General features: G+C 40.1%; 1 protein-coding gene across 1 annotated transcript in view; it reads left to right on the forward strand.

Moving 5' to 3' along the window:
* The window catches only part of PCCA (propionyl-CoA carboxylase subunit alpha), a 270,508-nt gene extending 255,045 nt beyond the window's left edge, over window positions 1-15,463 (forward strand). The window contains exons 23-24 of the mRNA XM_066313485.1: window positions 11,744-11,821; window positions 15,104-15,463. Coding sequence (XP_066169582.1) covers window positions 11,744-11,821; window positions 15,104-15,172 — 147 coding nt within the window. The 3' untranslated portion in view covers window positions 15,173-15,463. The remainder of the gene's footprint in view (window positions 1-11,743; window positions 11,822-15,103) is intronic.
* Window position 15,464: the final 1 nt, after the last annotated feature.

Genomic DNA, 15,464 nt, shown 5'->3' on the forward strand with positions numbered 1-15,464 from the left:
CTTTCTTTCTTTCTCTTCTTTTTTTTTTAAGAAGCCCTGTGTTATCATTTTGCAGGGCACATGAGTTGGGAATTCTGTGCTGGGAATTTCCAGGCACATGTGATAGTCTTCTTGTCTTGCAGAAGGAATAAAGTTGTCATACAGAAGGGCAAGGGATTGTGCTGGTTTGGTGATTTCCAGTGCTTCTTACCTCACTCTGAGTTGGAAACAAGTTTTTGTTTTAAAGTTGAACATAAACAGTGACTTGAACTCAGCTTTATATGAAATTCTATCACATTGTATCATGTGTTATTTCTAAGGCTGAGACCCTTATTTCTCATAACTGTTGAAAACAAGAGAGTGATTGCAGACACAGGAATATTTGAATCAGGTCATATTAATTTTCAAGTACTGTTGTCAGTTAAATGGTACCATAAACATGTATGTAGCTTCAATCACAGGGTTCATAATTTACAGCAATGAAACCTAGATCTTTTTGAAAGATGATTCAAAAATGGGATCAAGATCTGAAATTCAAAATCAGCATTGCATTTTTTAGGTGACAGTCATTGATCATGCTGGCAAAGTGGTATATTTGCTTACATTTTACTATGATACCACCTTGGTTTTAAAATATATCGTTGTTTCTGTCTGTGTACTGTGAAAACAGAATCGTCATGTTAATATAAAAGATCTGCAGGTGCCAATGTTCGTAGTAATGAAATAAAGACATTTCAGAGGAAACAGATCTAAGCTGATAAGAAATTAAAAACTCTTCTAGCTTCTACACTTAGCTTTCTTGTTTATGATCTATACATGCACACACATAGTTTAATACTTTAAAGCAGTATTCAATTACAATTATTCTTTATGTCTCAATAATATTCTTTATGTCAGAGCAATCTGCTTTCTTTGTCTAAGGCAATACAAGTGGCTGAATGAGGGAGATCATAAGCAAATACTTTTCTTTTTGTGAAGAATTAATGGAAACATTTTTAAGTCAAGGATTTTGAAACTTTAAATATTTTTTTAGTATTTAGTTTTGAGAAGTTAATTCTAAATGTTACCAGCCTTCTTGCCCTGAAGAATAGTTCTTGTTGTCTTGAAGGTATACAGTCAGTGGTGAAGGAGGCCAGAGCCTAAGGGGTTTTAAGTAAATAAATAAATGAAGCTCTCTCCACAAATCTACAAGTGGTGCTGTGCATCAGAGCACAAGTTGTTAAATAATGTGTGTGAGATTTTTTTTTCTCTTCTCCTCTCCTGCAGCTTTTTGCTGGAGGCACTGAGTGGCAGAGCATTTGAACACCATAATCTGTGTTCTGCTGACCTGAGCTTGTCATTGCTAATTGTGTGGCTTTAATTGCAAAAAACACATTTGCGTTATTGAAAAGGATTTAACTTAAATCCTTCCTTTTCAGGACTAGTGTCAAAACGTTAAAAAAAAGCCCTGAGCCAGCGAGCGAATGAGGGTAACATCAGCTATCGGCACTGAATAAGCAGTGGGATGGTGGGATTCAGATTACCAGTCTTGGCTGTCTGTCAGAAACCAGCTCACCCACTACAGCTGCTGAAGGCATGATGGGCAGGGAACTGTAGCTCCTTGATAAGTACAGCTTTTTTTGTTGCACTGCTTGGGAAAAGTCTAATTTCTTCAGTGTGCTGGAGAAATGGGAATTTAAGTAGCTCCTATTCCGTGTGCTTGCCACTGGGTTTGGCAGCTCAGATTTGCACGGTGTGTGAAAACAGCACAGCTGAAAAATGGGAGAACGTGAGGTAGTTGTCCATCCTTCCCCTCAGGTGTTGTTGCTGCTAGCAATAAAGCTGTCAGGTTATAGCTACTCTGAGATTGTTTGCCCTCAGCTGTGAGCCGTGTGCTACAGCGTCGGTGCGGCACAGTCCCTGTGCTCAGAGACACTCTCAGAGCGGTCAGTACCACGGGGAGCTGAGCTGTCGTCCCCCTCCCTCAGGTGTGACTTTACAAATGGTGAAAAAGCGCCTAGAGAGGGTCAGCTCATCTCTGGCTGACTGGCCGTCAATAAACTCGTGTTTATTGCCTACGGTCCAGGTCCGGGGCATCGCCCCGTCAGGTAAAGCACATGGTGTTTGTTAGTCCCTCTCCATGTTTCCGTAGCCAAATGAGAGGGCAGTGCTGATCTCTGGGGTTAGTTTCCCCCGCTCGATGTGTCATTGTGTTTACTTGAAGCATAGTGGTCTCTCTTGTCTGCTGTTGCTGAGAAATACTTTGGTCTGATGAAGTCTGATAGAAGATTGCGTGAGCATCCTCTATTCAGCTGGTCTGATAAGCAGTTTTCAATTCATTTTTTTGCCAAAAGATATTGCATATGCAAGAAATTTATTTTCTTTTGTCTGTAAGATGATCTGTAGATTTTAGTAACACAGTAGGGAAGTGCTGTTTGTCATTTACAGAGAAGCAGAACTTGTGATGCTGCCAATTTCTTTAGGTTTTTAGTTACTTTCTACTTTCTTTATTTCCCTTCATGTGATCAGAAGACTGTAATTAGTTGTCACTCAGTTATTCCTGGAAGCACAATGAAGGCATTCAGAAGCAGAAAGCAACATAAACAAAGAAACAGAAATCTGGCTGACTAGAAAAGAAGGTTAATACTATTTAGGGAAAGAAAATTTAAATTTAGATTACATTCCTCATGATAACACAGTCCCATTAATACAGGAAATATATCCCTTATTGGATATGAGGGTGTTTGTTATGTAATGCACACATAATGATTGTGCGCATTAGGATGAAATTTGGTTTTGGGAGAATTACTTTTTGGTTCCTCCTATTGCCATGGGCCAGAGAAACCACTGGACTTCAAGAATCCAGGCAAATAATTCACTCAGTTTTGGCAGCACAAGCCAGCCCTGGTTAGCACACAGCAGGACTTTTATGCCAGAGTGTGGAGATGGCACTGCGCGTGGTTCTAGTCTCACCGCAGCTACCACAAAGACAGCACCATACAAACTACTAAAGCTGCACAGATTCCTTTATTTACTTAGAGGGCAGGACACGGGTGGGCACTTGAAAATACTTCTGCTTTGTGTTGAGTTGTTTGGCTCAGTTTCTGTGCGTGTAGGATTCTGTGCACTGAAAGTGCAGGAGTGGGGAAGGATCTAGATCCTAATGGTTGCATAGGTAAAGAAAGCAATGTTGCTCCTAAAGCAAACCCACCGGAAGTATTCCCACTGCTGATTCCAAATTTAGTAGTCTGAACTGTCCACAGCAACAAAGAAAGATCTTAGCTGTCCTGTTTGCCTTGCAGCCTTTGCTGTATTTTCACCTATGAACATATTTTTTGCAATTTCAGTTTTCTGTCTGTCAGGAAAGTGAAGGTGGTTTTCTTTTCGCTGTATGTTTCTGTTGGTTGTTTTTCCTTTTTAGTAACATTAGCCAGGACAATTGTCATTACTGAGCTAAGCACTGGTCACTAAGCTAATGCCTAATACCTGGCAGCCTAAATCACTTTAATGATTCCCCCCACACTTAAATATGTAAGAGTAAAGCACCTCTGGGTAAACACTCCTCTGTTACTACAGCCAAAAAAGAAGGATGATAAATTATTTTCACTGAAGTTTCTAAGTTTCCTCTCTTTCCAGCAGATTAAGGTTACTCCAGGTTTATGGTAGTCATCACCATTCAAGCCATTTTTTAAATGTACTTTTCTCATATAAAAATTCATTATGATTTCAGATTGATGCTAGTATAGCCATGGGCATTAATGCTGCATGGGATGAATTTTTTCCTACCAAAATGTCAGCTGTTAAATGTAGATGCTAATTGTCTCAGTAATTTCAAAATTGGGTAACTTGAAGGCTGCTTTTTTAGTTGTATAACTTACAAAAGACATTACTGTGTTTCCACCTTTTAAAGTTAATTAAAGAAAAAAGTTTTAAACTGCATTCCTCTTTCAGTTCAGCTGCATGTATTTTATTTCAATTTCTCTTGTTATTCTTTAGAAGAGTAGTTTTTAAAAAAATCTTTATTCACGATTTTCCATCTCACAAGCCTTGGGAAATTTTTGCTATGGGAAAAGATACTTTGTTTGACCTGTACTGCTGAAATGCTCACTACTAAAAACCAAAACAAAAGAGCTTTCTAAATTCTGTTTGTCATTACTTCATTCTTGTGGAGGAAAAAAAAAAAAAAAAAGGTGAAGTTTTAACCTTACCTGTTGCCATCAGAGAGTAGTGTGTTGTTTGAAGATATATTTGCTATTCAGGCCTCAAAATCTTAAAAAAAAATTTTGTCTTTTCTAATGTTATACTAATCAGAATTTATAGTAGAGAAACAACATCCAGGTTAAAATAGTAAAAATTTATTTGCTTAAGTTTCACATTCTATTTAGATAAATATGGTATCACTAAGTAGTAAGATATTATCTAATTCAAATACTACTTTTCTTTTGTATGGATTTTTTTTTTTTGGTCATCTTTCCTTTTTCTTTCCCTTTCCCTCCTTTCCTGACTCCTGTTCTTCAGAGAAAATATAAACTCCACTTGTCAATTGAATGGAATTCACAAACTTGGCAATATAGGGTCACAAACCATACATAGTTTTTATGATTCTGTGTATTTGACAATTTTCTTGCGGTTTATCTTTTGGGGGGGAAAAAAAAAACCCGGTTGGTAAACAGCAAATGAAAACTTTTTCATGGTTGTATAATTTCCAGAGTAAAAGTATTCAAATATTTCACCATTCTTATTACATGAGGCCACAAGTAATGATTCTGGTTACATTGAAAAAAAAAAAACCTATAATAATAATTCATAATGTATTGATTTTTTATATTTGATTTGAAAAAAATTTGCTACATATTTTATGCAATTGCATAGTCTGAGATTTGTGTTCAAGTACAGTGTAATAAAGAAGGAAATCCTATTATGATGAGTTAGAAATAGTCAATATTATTATTTCCTGCTAGGGGAAAAAAAATGTTGCCAAACCTTTGAGATGAATTCACACTTTTTTTTTATTATTATTATTTTGGTGTGCTTTGCCTTTTCAAAGGCTGTTTCTAAAAAAGTTGATTGATACAGATTGGGCTGAGTTAGCAGCCCCAGAAGTGCTCTGCCTGCATATCACTTCCCCAGCACCCTGGGATGGCAGAGGCAGTTGGGGCAGTGTGTTTTGGATAAGTGGGAGTGCAATGACCAGTGCTGATTGCTGTCAGGGGGACATCAGTGACCTTTAGTCAGAGGTCAGAAGATGTGGGATATGCTATGTTCAGATTCATTCGTTAAAGGAGTGTGGCAAAAAAAGTTTAGTAATGATTTGTCAAGTCCTATTAATTGCTGCTAATTATATTTGCAGTTCTGTAGCTCTGGTTTCAAAGTTAATTTGGAAAGAAGAGAAAACTTGCACTAATTATTTTACATGGTAATGGACAATGCCAAGGAATTGCAATTGTTGCTCATCCAATTCCTCTTGATTTGTTTTCTTGTTGGATGCTGGCTGCCAGATTGTCAGCAAGTCAGAGAGAAAAAAATCTGGGAAGGGAATGATAATAGCATGGACTAAGTTTAAACAACAAATAAACAAACAAATTTATTCACTTTATAAATAGTGAATGCATACTTAATTCACGGCTCAGTGATTTTGCACAAGCATAAACAAGATGCATGTTTGCAATTATTTTGCAGAAGGCTACAAGGGAGGATAACTCTCTTTCATATGGCACTATCTTGCATTGTCTCTTTTCACTTTAAAAGGCTCAACAGGGACTTAAGCAGCGGTATGGTGGAAATTGTGAGTGATGTTTACTGGTGTCTTCCCAAAGATGAGGAAGGAGAAACCAATAAAATACAACTCTCACTTCACTCTTAACCAAATCCAAGCTCATATTTGCTTAGGGCTGTCATTGTTTCTTTCCACTTCAGCTCCAAGAGCCTTAAAAATGTTACGCATCAGAGCACCTGTGTTCTAAATATAATGGTCTTAAAAATGTAATTGAGGGATTTTCACTTTTGTAGGCAAATCAGCAGGGTTGATATTGATCCGTCTTTTTAGGGAGCCACAGTGCACCAGAAGGTGATACTGTAGAGGGCCCCGTAAACCCTCGGAGCCTTCTGTCTAATTTGGCAGAAAAACACAGAATGTCGGACAACAAAAGAAAGATCCGATTCCGTAAGAAATCTTCATCCCTCCCACCTCCTTTTCACAAGATTAAAAAAAAAAGAGACTTAATTTTTTCAGCTGCACACAATGATTTGGTGCTCACTCTTGCATTGAAACAGTTGCTGTCAAAACAGGCAGGAAACAGTTTTCTTTTAATTGCTGAAATCATTCGGAAGTGCTTCATGCACGGCTTCTATACAGCAGATGCTGTGCATTAATTGGCCTGTGTAGGGCTGACCCAGGGTTCCTTGCAGCGGGCCCAATTTTAGGCAGAGGGTTTAAATAGCTTATTTCTTATTTTGTATAACCTGGCACACATTATGAGCGCGCCTGCACGTGGGGTATTTCATGGTCTGCAGTTTCTGATGTCATGTGGGTTTCAAAACCTGTGCTTCTCTGGTAATGTACTAGCAGCAGGTAAGCTCTAAATACCATCCATCAGGAGCTAATTTTTTATCCAGATACTCCAATGACTGATGAACCTGTCTTTTGTATGAATGTTCAGCACAGGAGAAAGCCATATGCCCCTGGCACTGGTTCCTATGCATTCTTTACAGTTTGTAGGGAGGAGATTAGGCAAAAAACAAACCCTTACATTTACATGTCTTTCATTTATTTAGCAGTTAGCACTTTCTAAAATAGCTCTTTTCTTTATTTTTTTTTTTAACAGTGAAAGGAGATTTAGGTCTTTTAAGCCAATCTGACTACCACTACTCATTTTCTTTATCAGGAATATTACTGCACACCCTTAATAGGGAACCTTGTTTTGCTACTCCCCGTCTGTTCAAAACAGACCTTAGCCCATTAGAAGGTCCTCCCTTGTGTGGGAAGACCACAGCTGTTACTGTAAATCTCATCCAGTAACTGTATCACCCCCATTTTGTGGCTCTGAAGGATGAAATTGAGAAATGGAATACTGTGCAGTCATCCTTTACATCTCCAATTTTAGGCCTTTGCACATCATTTTCATGCTTTTATTCCAAATCAAACAACATTAGTGAGCAACACCACTCTGTGCTAAATGCCTGGTGTCTAAGCAGCACCTACGATCTTTGTTTTTGGAAGATTTAGGATTGGGAGGCAAGTTGGGGTGTTGTTGATGGTGGTTTTTTTACATTTTATTTTTTTTTTATTCACTCTTTTCTCTCCCTTCTTCCTCATCACCAAATCTTTCCCAGTCCCCAGAGTTTGTCAGAAGCAGAAATCCAGATGGTAGTGAGGTGCCTAAGATGGAGGATGCTCTGTTATGCCTCCACAGAGGAAGTGGGAGCTCAGCACGGCTTACAAACACAACTTTAAAAAGGCTTCTGTTTCTTTAAATCCTTCTGAATAAAGTGGATCTAACTTCTTGTGAAGGATATTGGGGGCTTTAATCAGAAATAAGAAGTGGTTTAAATCATTAGCACAACAAAGCAAACTATAAGCTTGAAGATAAAAGTCTCAGGGGAAAGAGTCCTCTGAAAATAAATGGGACTTGATAGATTTCCATATCATTTATAACTTCCCTTAATTACACTTGGAAGACTTGCCAGTAAAACTGGAAAATTGGCAGCCTATATCCATTATAGTAATTTTGCCGACCATGGCAAGCAGCTGGCTTTACTGGATTTTATTTCCCATCACTCACAATTAATCATCAGCTGGAGATGTCTGAAACTCCTCAAAACGTAGCAATACTGTGTGACATTCAGGCCTCCTTAAAATGCTGAAATCTGCTGAGTAAATGGGCCGAGTTCCCCTTCCAGCGAACTCATTTTGGTGCGAGGCAGGCTGCCGGTTAATGAGTGCCACTTCGATAATCGGATGCGAATGTGAACCCTGACCTCATGTCAAAGGAGAGGACGCAGCAAGCTGGATAAAAGATCGGTGATTCAGATCTGCAAACTTTACACCAATTAGACAGAGAGCGGGGAAATACATCAGTGCCCATTGGGTTTATCAGAAAGACTTGTGGGGCTTGTGACCATTTTGTAAGCCTAACATGGGAGACGTCCTGTCACAATCAGTAAGTCTCTCTCCGATGACGCACAGAAGTCTGCAGAAAGTGTACCATATTCACAAAGATCCCGTGGTAGCAATGCCCTCGGGTGTGTGCCGTCTTTTCGTGCTCCTGAGCTTTAAAGAGCGCTATCTCTGAGTGCAGAGAGTCTTTGTGGTCCTCGTGTAGGTGCAGTGAGAGCAGGTCGGCGTTGCTGCATCTACCATTCTGCTTCCACCCTGTGGCTTGAGGTGCTTGGTTGGGAAATGACTGGAGACAGCTCCCTGTCCTGTGTGTCACCTTTTCACCGTGCAGTCTCTGAGTTACTCAAACAGCACCACTGACTGTTCCCAAATTCACATTACAATTGTTAGCAGCATCGAGATGCTGGGTACTTCAATGATCTTTTTTCTTCTTTTTTTTTTTTTTTTCTTTCTCTTTTCTGTTTCTTTTTCCTTTTCACTCTGTAGAGAACAAAACTGAACTGCTACTTTGAGCTGCACCTTGCAGAAATAAACTGCTAAAATACAGACTGCAGGTCTAGCAGTTAATCACTCATTTATTTTGATATACCAAGCAACGTAAAGGTCGATTTATCTGTAGTGTAAATCTGTGAAAAAGATACCTGAGATTAATTTCTTTTAAGAAAATGAGCCCTTTTACTTTACTTGGTTCAAATAAATGAGATTTTTTTTTGTTTGATTTTAGCTTCCTGTTTTGACAGATTTGGGTCATCACTGAGACCTCTCTAAATGGAAATGTAAAGATGGTGGTTTTCACTGGTTTACCATCCACTGAAAGAAATAAATTATACGAGGAAAATAGAGCATTTAAAATGGTCCCGATAAATCCTTAAATAAGTTAGACAGCAAGAACTTGTACACATCTCTGTGGTTTTCATTTGCAGGCTAAATAACAGGCAAAAGGATATGTGCAATTATAGAATGAAAGAAATTGGACAATGCCCAAAAGACTGAAAAAGAGGAAAGAGAGATACAAGTGCCTAATTTTAGGATTTGTCGCTTTTCAACACAATGAGTGGAGCTGTAAAGGTTTAACATAAGAACAGTAATTAAACTTCTGTGCTTAAGTGACACTTGCGCCAAGATAATTTTGAACAAATTGCACATCATCAGAAGTACAGACGCCGCATTTTCACACGTGGTACCTGCTGAAAGTGCCTCCTTCCTTTCAAATCAGTAAGACTAGATGTTAACTGGATACTTTGACTATGAATTTTGTGGGTCGAGAGGCTTATTTCCTTTCCAGACACTGCGTCCTTTGTCATCAACCCAGCAGGCATTATATAAAACACAAAAACTTTATTTTTGAGATAGAGGGGAAACTGGGAGGAAATTCAGACTAAGGGATATTTCCATCCCACAATGACTAACACTTCTGCCATTTTAGCACCATACTTTAGATCTACTGAGGCAGTTCTGTACTTTTCCTGTAAATGTATTTCCAGAACTCTATTTAAATAATTGCTGACTGCTTCATTTCACACCATCCTCCCAATGAAGCCATGTTACAGGTACATTTAACTGCTCAAGGAGAGAGTTTCTTGTGGCTTTGTAATTAAGCCACTGAATTCAGATCTGTTGTCCTTAGCATATCAATCTTCAGCAACCCCTAGACCTGTGTTTTTGGCTCTCTGATGGTAGAGTTTAACCAGAGGGTGGCAAAGTTGTTTCTGAAATGCGTATTTTAATAATAGCATTATTAAAAGAAAACCCTCTCCCAACAAACTTTTTTGCCCATTTTTTCCCTTCTCTTTGAATCCAAAGTAGATGTTCATTGCTTCCTCATAACCTCAGAAATGTTTGGAAAGTTCAGAGCAGATGGAAGAAAAGTAATGAGGTAGGGAAAAGGAAAGGAGAAGAATAAAGGAAAGGAGGAGTGAGCTGCTGGGACAAGGCTATGAGCAGAGCAGCAGGTGTGAAAGGAAGGAGACCAAAGACAGGGAAAAGGAATAGAGGGGAAATAACTGGGGACAAAGAACAATTCTTTGATACTATTCAACAAATTGGACACCTGCTAATGACTTAACTGCTTGCCTGAAGCTCAGGATGGAATTTCTGCAGAGTATTGGGTTTTGGTTATTCTCTGTATCCAGTTAGTACACCATATTCCCATAGCAAATGCTTTCCATATTTTACCCTCCCAAACCTCTCATAATGTTGTTGCCAGTCTGTTGGGGAAAGGGTGTGTAAGCACCTTTTAACATAATGGTTTTTGTTTTGTTTTGCTCGGAATCCATAGGCAGATATCAGTGCTTTTCAGTCATTTAGTAAAAAAACAACTGTACTTACATTTTGGGAATGTTCTTCATGCAATGTTCATTTGATCTCTGACTTCACATCTGTCTGTTAGTATATTCCTCCAAGTGGTACACACTTGTCCTTAAATATGTATTATTCATTTTACATATAATTAGAGAATTATACCTATGTGTATATATGTGTGTATATAAATAAACATTTTGTTGGCACTGGCACATATAACAGTGCATAAACCAGATTTCTGCAGTTTTCAGATTACCCTGTTTAATGAAACTTGGACTTCAGAGTGAAAGCATCCCAAACTTGCTGGGATAATGAGGGAATAGCAGACTCCATCTGCAAAAGAGCCCAATGAAAAGACTTGCAGTGGGCACTCAGAACCAGGCATCCCATAGGAGTGCATAGGTCCTAAATCCTGGCATGTAGGTCCTGGCACCCCTTCTCTCTGGCATGCATCATCTTTGTGGAATGACCAGCTGATTGCTGGGTTACAATGGGTAAATTCCAATTCCCATTTTGCCTCTCGTTTTTAGGCAGCCTCCACAACCACTGTCAAGCCTTGAGTGGCAGTTTCCTCTGCACAGGGTGGTCCAAGACATTGGAGGGAAGATCTGACTGGGAGGCACAGGGAGCCCAGCAGAGCAGCCCAGTGGGTTCCTGGTGACCTCGAGCTTGGACATGTCTGTTGGCAGGACACAAACAAACAGAAAGAGGAAGCCTCAGCGTTTCCTTTTAAGAGCTGTGAGCTGTGGTGAAAGTGATGCGTTTGTCTCCCCTGTGGATGAGAGCTGGTGGCTCCTCATGGATGTGCTCCTTTCTGTCAGTCCAAAGTCATCAGCCACCATCAGAGGCTGCCATGTGCAGAGGGGTGACATTCTTCTCAGCATCAGCCCACTGGGTATTGCTGGACCTTCCAGCCCAAGCTCCCCCAGACACCTGCCAAGGAACTTTTGGCTTCTGAATCAGTATGAATATCTGTGGACCCTGTGCCAGTGAAGCAAAGCAGAAATTCCCCAGCCAAAAATGCATGAATTAAATTTTGCTCTGCGTTTAATTGATGTTGAACTGTGGTGGCGTGAACTGTGGAATGTGAACTGTGGAAGCTGGAGCTGAATGGATGGATGGGAGAGGAGCCTCTCACGTGTGCCTGGGGTGATAGATAGTTTTAAGCAGGTGATTTTTTTTCCCTACTTTGTTGCCAGTTTTGTGATTGTCATTTGTGTTGTGACTGTGTAACTGGCTGACTTGACTTGTGTCATGAAAGTCTTTATAGCATTTAACAAAATAATCCTTTTATTTTCCATAAGAATCATCACATTTAGAACATTTCAAATCCTTTATCCTCATTTTGTACTGTTTGAATTTCACCAGGTTTCAGAAGGTCAAGAGATTTGTGTAATTGAAGCAATGAAAATGCAGAACAGTATGATTGCTGCTAAAACAGGCAAGGTAAGCCACCTTAGGTCACTTAAAACCATATGCAACTTGTCAAACAGGATAGAATTTAAAAAGGAAAAAAGGAGGATTCTGGTTGTTAAGGAATTAAGTCTGATTGCTGTAAGTCTTTCAAAGTGAGGTGTCTTTAATTTTGTAACATTTGCATCTGCTGTGAATGCTGTTAAGTAGTTCCGAGCCTTAGATAGCACAGCAGGAAATAGTTTTACTGGCTTTGGAAATTCATATAACTCTCTTTCTCCTAAATGATTTGTTTTCTGTGATGTTACAATGCCAAGTTGAATTGAAAGGTGTTGCAGACCATTTCTCCAAATTTCATCTTTCCAGAGAGCAACTGAAGAAGAGAGCTCTCTTTGCCAGTTAATTATTTAATGGCAAATAATTTGACGTTAAAAAAACCCAGCCAGAACAAGGCATAGAAAGTGCTTTTGCAGGAGAGAAAAAAACAGCATTTTTTTATTATTGTAGCTGTTAAATATCAAGCCTAGATCTGCACATTTGTTAAGCTTTGCAAGGCTGTGCATTAGGCTGTCCTGCTTCTGAGGGATCAGTGATGCAGCCCTGGAGCTGGGACTTTGCTGCAGTGTACGATGTGCCAAAACCAGCACTCTGGGCAGGGAACTGGTTAAGCTCATGTGACAAGGGCATGCCCTAAACCCCAGTTGGTCTGAGGACTGTAAGACTTCAAGGTGGGACTTCAGAGCATCCCTGGGCCAGATTATAATTCACAGCCTGATACTATCACCTAGACGTGGGCCCCAGACCATCCTTTCCAATGGGAGAGCATTGTCTGGATCTGGATTATATATTCTCCTCTACTGCATGTTTGCTAACCTGCCCTAGCCCATCTCTGCCTGGGTTCAGTCAAGCCCCTCTGCTCTCTCTGAGGCACGAACCCCAGGGCAGGAGCCTTCAGCCCACATGGAGGCAGCAGGGAGCCTGACTCTGCGGGCAGGGATGGGGCTTGCCACTGGCAAGGTTCGCTGGGATCTCAGGATGGCTCTCAATGCCAAGGACTGTTTGTGTGTTTACAAGAAAAGCTTTTTTGGCACAGCTCTAAAATTGACACCGAGGCTGGGTCGCAGGACTTGCCTCTTCCAGTGCATCCAGTGCAAAACTGGATCTCAAGAGAAAAAAATACTGAGAGGACTATGTTCCTTTTTTTTTTTTTTGCTCCAACATTGCTGCTTTATTATTTCATGCATTAATTTCTATATAATTTATTTTCTCACTTGATTAATATTTCCAAGCATTTAGTTTATTTGTTTAACCCCTTATTGCTGCTCTTTGCATCCACTGGCTTTAACTAGTATTTGTAATTAAAATGCCATTCCCTCTCCCACCCACCCTATTTATTTTTCATTTTAACTTTCCCTTTCCCAACAAGGTGTTCTGCAATCCATGGGCCTGTTCCTAACCATCCTGCTCGTACTTCTCCTAATAATAAATATTTCCCACTCACTCAGTACAGATGACACAGAAAACTGTGTTTGGTTTCTTAATCCTCCAAGGTCAGATGTGAAAGGTGCACAGGCCACTCAGGGGGCCACGTGTGCACCTTACAGTGTCCCCTTGGTGCACCCATTTCAATAGCAAGCACGTTATTTGACCTTTAGAACGTTAAGAATTTGAATAAGCACAAAAGTTTTGGGCTGTGTAGAAATGAAGCTGCTAAAGAGAATTCATCCTATTCTGCAGTGCAAAGTCATGGCTCTGAGCGCTAAAATAACTTGGCCTCTCCACAGGAATGGGATGTTTGGTACAGGCTGTTAGTCCATGTTTTGATGCTTTGAAACTATGTTTTGAAACTCAGTTCATTTGTCTTCAGCTGGAAGACGTTCCCATTTTCATTCCTGACTTGAATTCCTTTTCTGTATCAAAATCCATCTTCCTGTTTATAACTGTGAGAAAAGTGGCTTGTTTTTATCCACTTTGAGTTTACTCCAGCTGCAGGTGGTTTAAAAATGAGCGAAATCTGGAGGGGAACTGGCGAGCCTCCTGTCTTCCACAGGACAGCTGTGCCTGGGTCAGCATGAGGAGCCGGCCCCGCTGCACGGCAAAAATCGCTGGGGGGTTTGAAACTCTGGTTAGCTCCGATGTTTGCTGAACCTTGGCTTTGTAGAAAAAGAAAGGCAAGGGGCAGAATGTTTCTCACACTACTTTCCTCTCCTAGAAGATTGAGGCTCATCGGGTACACTGCCCAACTACTGATTTAGAACTAAAGCCCTTGTTTGTACGTATCACGCTGTCTTGGCCTGTGCTCAGCATCACTTCTGGAGCGGTGCTGTGAGTGTGCCTGTGCTACAGAGACATAGATCTGCTTACAGCTCACGTGACTTTAGACTGTCAAACATGGATGTGGGCAATAGCATGTCCATCACAGCCTGGTACTTGGGTATGCTGTGCATTTCCTTCAGGGACCCAGGGTAGTGTTTGGATGATTAAAATGAGCTATTGCTGAACAAGGATTTGGCATGTCAGTATGAGCTCTGAATTAATACTGGAAGCAAATTCTATAGAGCTTCAAATATTTTCTATTGCTTCATGTGCTGAAAGGGAATTCAAACATGTTGCAGCCTTTTATAGAGGAAATAAGAGACTAGTGTAAGATGTTAGTGTTTTAAAATTCAGGAATCTGCATGGGAGTATGTAATTCATCTACAGATATAGTTGCACTTACTTGACAGTGGTAGTAGCCCTTTGCCAAGTTCAGTTATGTTAAAAAATCCTAATTCAGATTTGAATCACCTATCCACACTCTCTGGAAATCGAGAGAAACTTCACGGCTGCAGTTCTAAGATTCTGCTATATTTAAAAACTGTAATTAAAGAAATGGTGAAGTATTTCATTGCAATGTCCCAACATGAGTACTGAACAATCAGCCTGTGTTTCTTCACAACCAGGTGAAGAAAAGGTACTTTTTAATTTCAAAAAGTGGCACCTCTGTCTGACATTCAGGTCTTCAAGTATCTCTCTTGCAAGCAAAGCAGCTAATGGTAGGTGCCTAAATACCCTGATGGGGTTGGACAGTATTTGTCAAGCACTGGTACTCAAAACTCAGCTGGGCTCTGAGCACTGGAGGTCGAGCACTCAACAGCTCCAGGTTCTTGCAGCACAGGTGGATCTGTGTCCCTGGGGTGTCCCCAGGCTGCACAGTGGCCATCACCCCATGCATGCAGATGCAGTGCTCTGGGCAATACAAGCCATGTCAGCCAAACCATTTATTTCACCAGGCTGTCGAGGACGGGTTTAAATTCTGCTGTTTCTGTATCCTAGGTGAAAGCTGTGCACTGCAAAGCTGGTGACACTGTTGGAGAAGAAGATCTGCTGGTGGAACTGGAATGAAAGGTTGCCTCTACACTGTTGAATTAACTAAGCCTTTATTATTTTCATCTGTAAAGTAACATTAAGACATTTCAACACAGAAAACGGACAGTACTATGCACAAGATTTTATACAGGCATATTTACTGTATCAGTGGTTAAGACAGCAAACACAGATGTTAAATCTTGGCAACAGATCCCAGATTTTTACTTCCAGAAATACTTGTACATAACCTTTGTAATGCTTTGATTTTTCAGGATCAAATAAAATCAATAAAATACCATTTCTGCTTTGAAACAGGAAAAGCCTCTTT

Source organism: Sylvia atricapilla, chromosome 2 (assembly GCF_009819655.1).
Source record: "Sylvia atricapilla isolate bSylAtr1 chromosome 2, bSylAtr1.pri, whole genome shotgun sequence".
NCBI lineage: Eukaryota > Metazoa > Chordata > Aves > Passeriformes > Sylviidae > Sylvia > Sylvia atricapilla.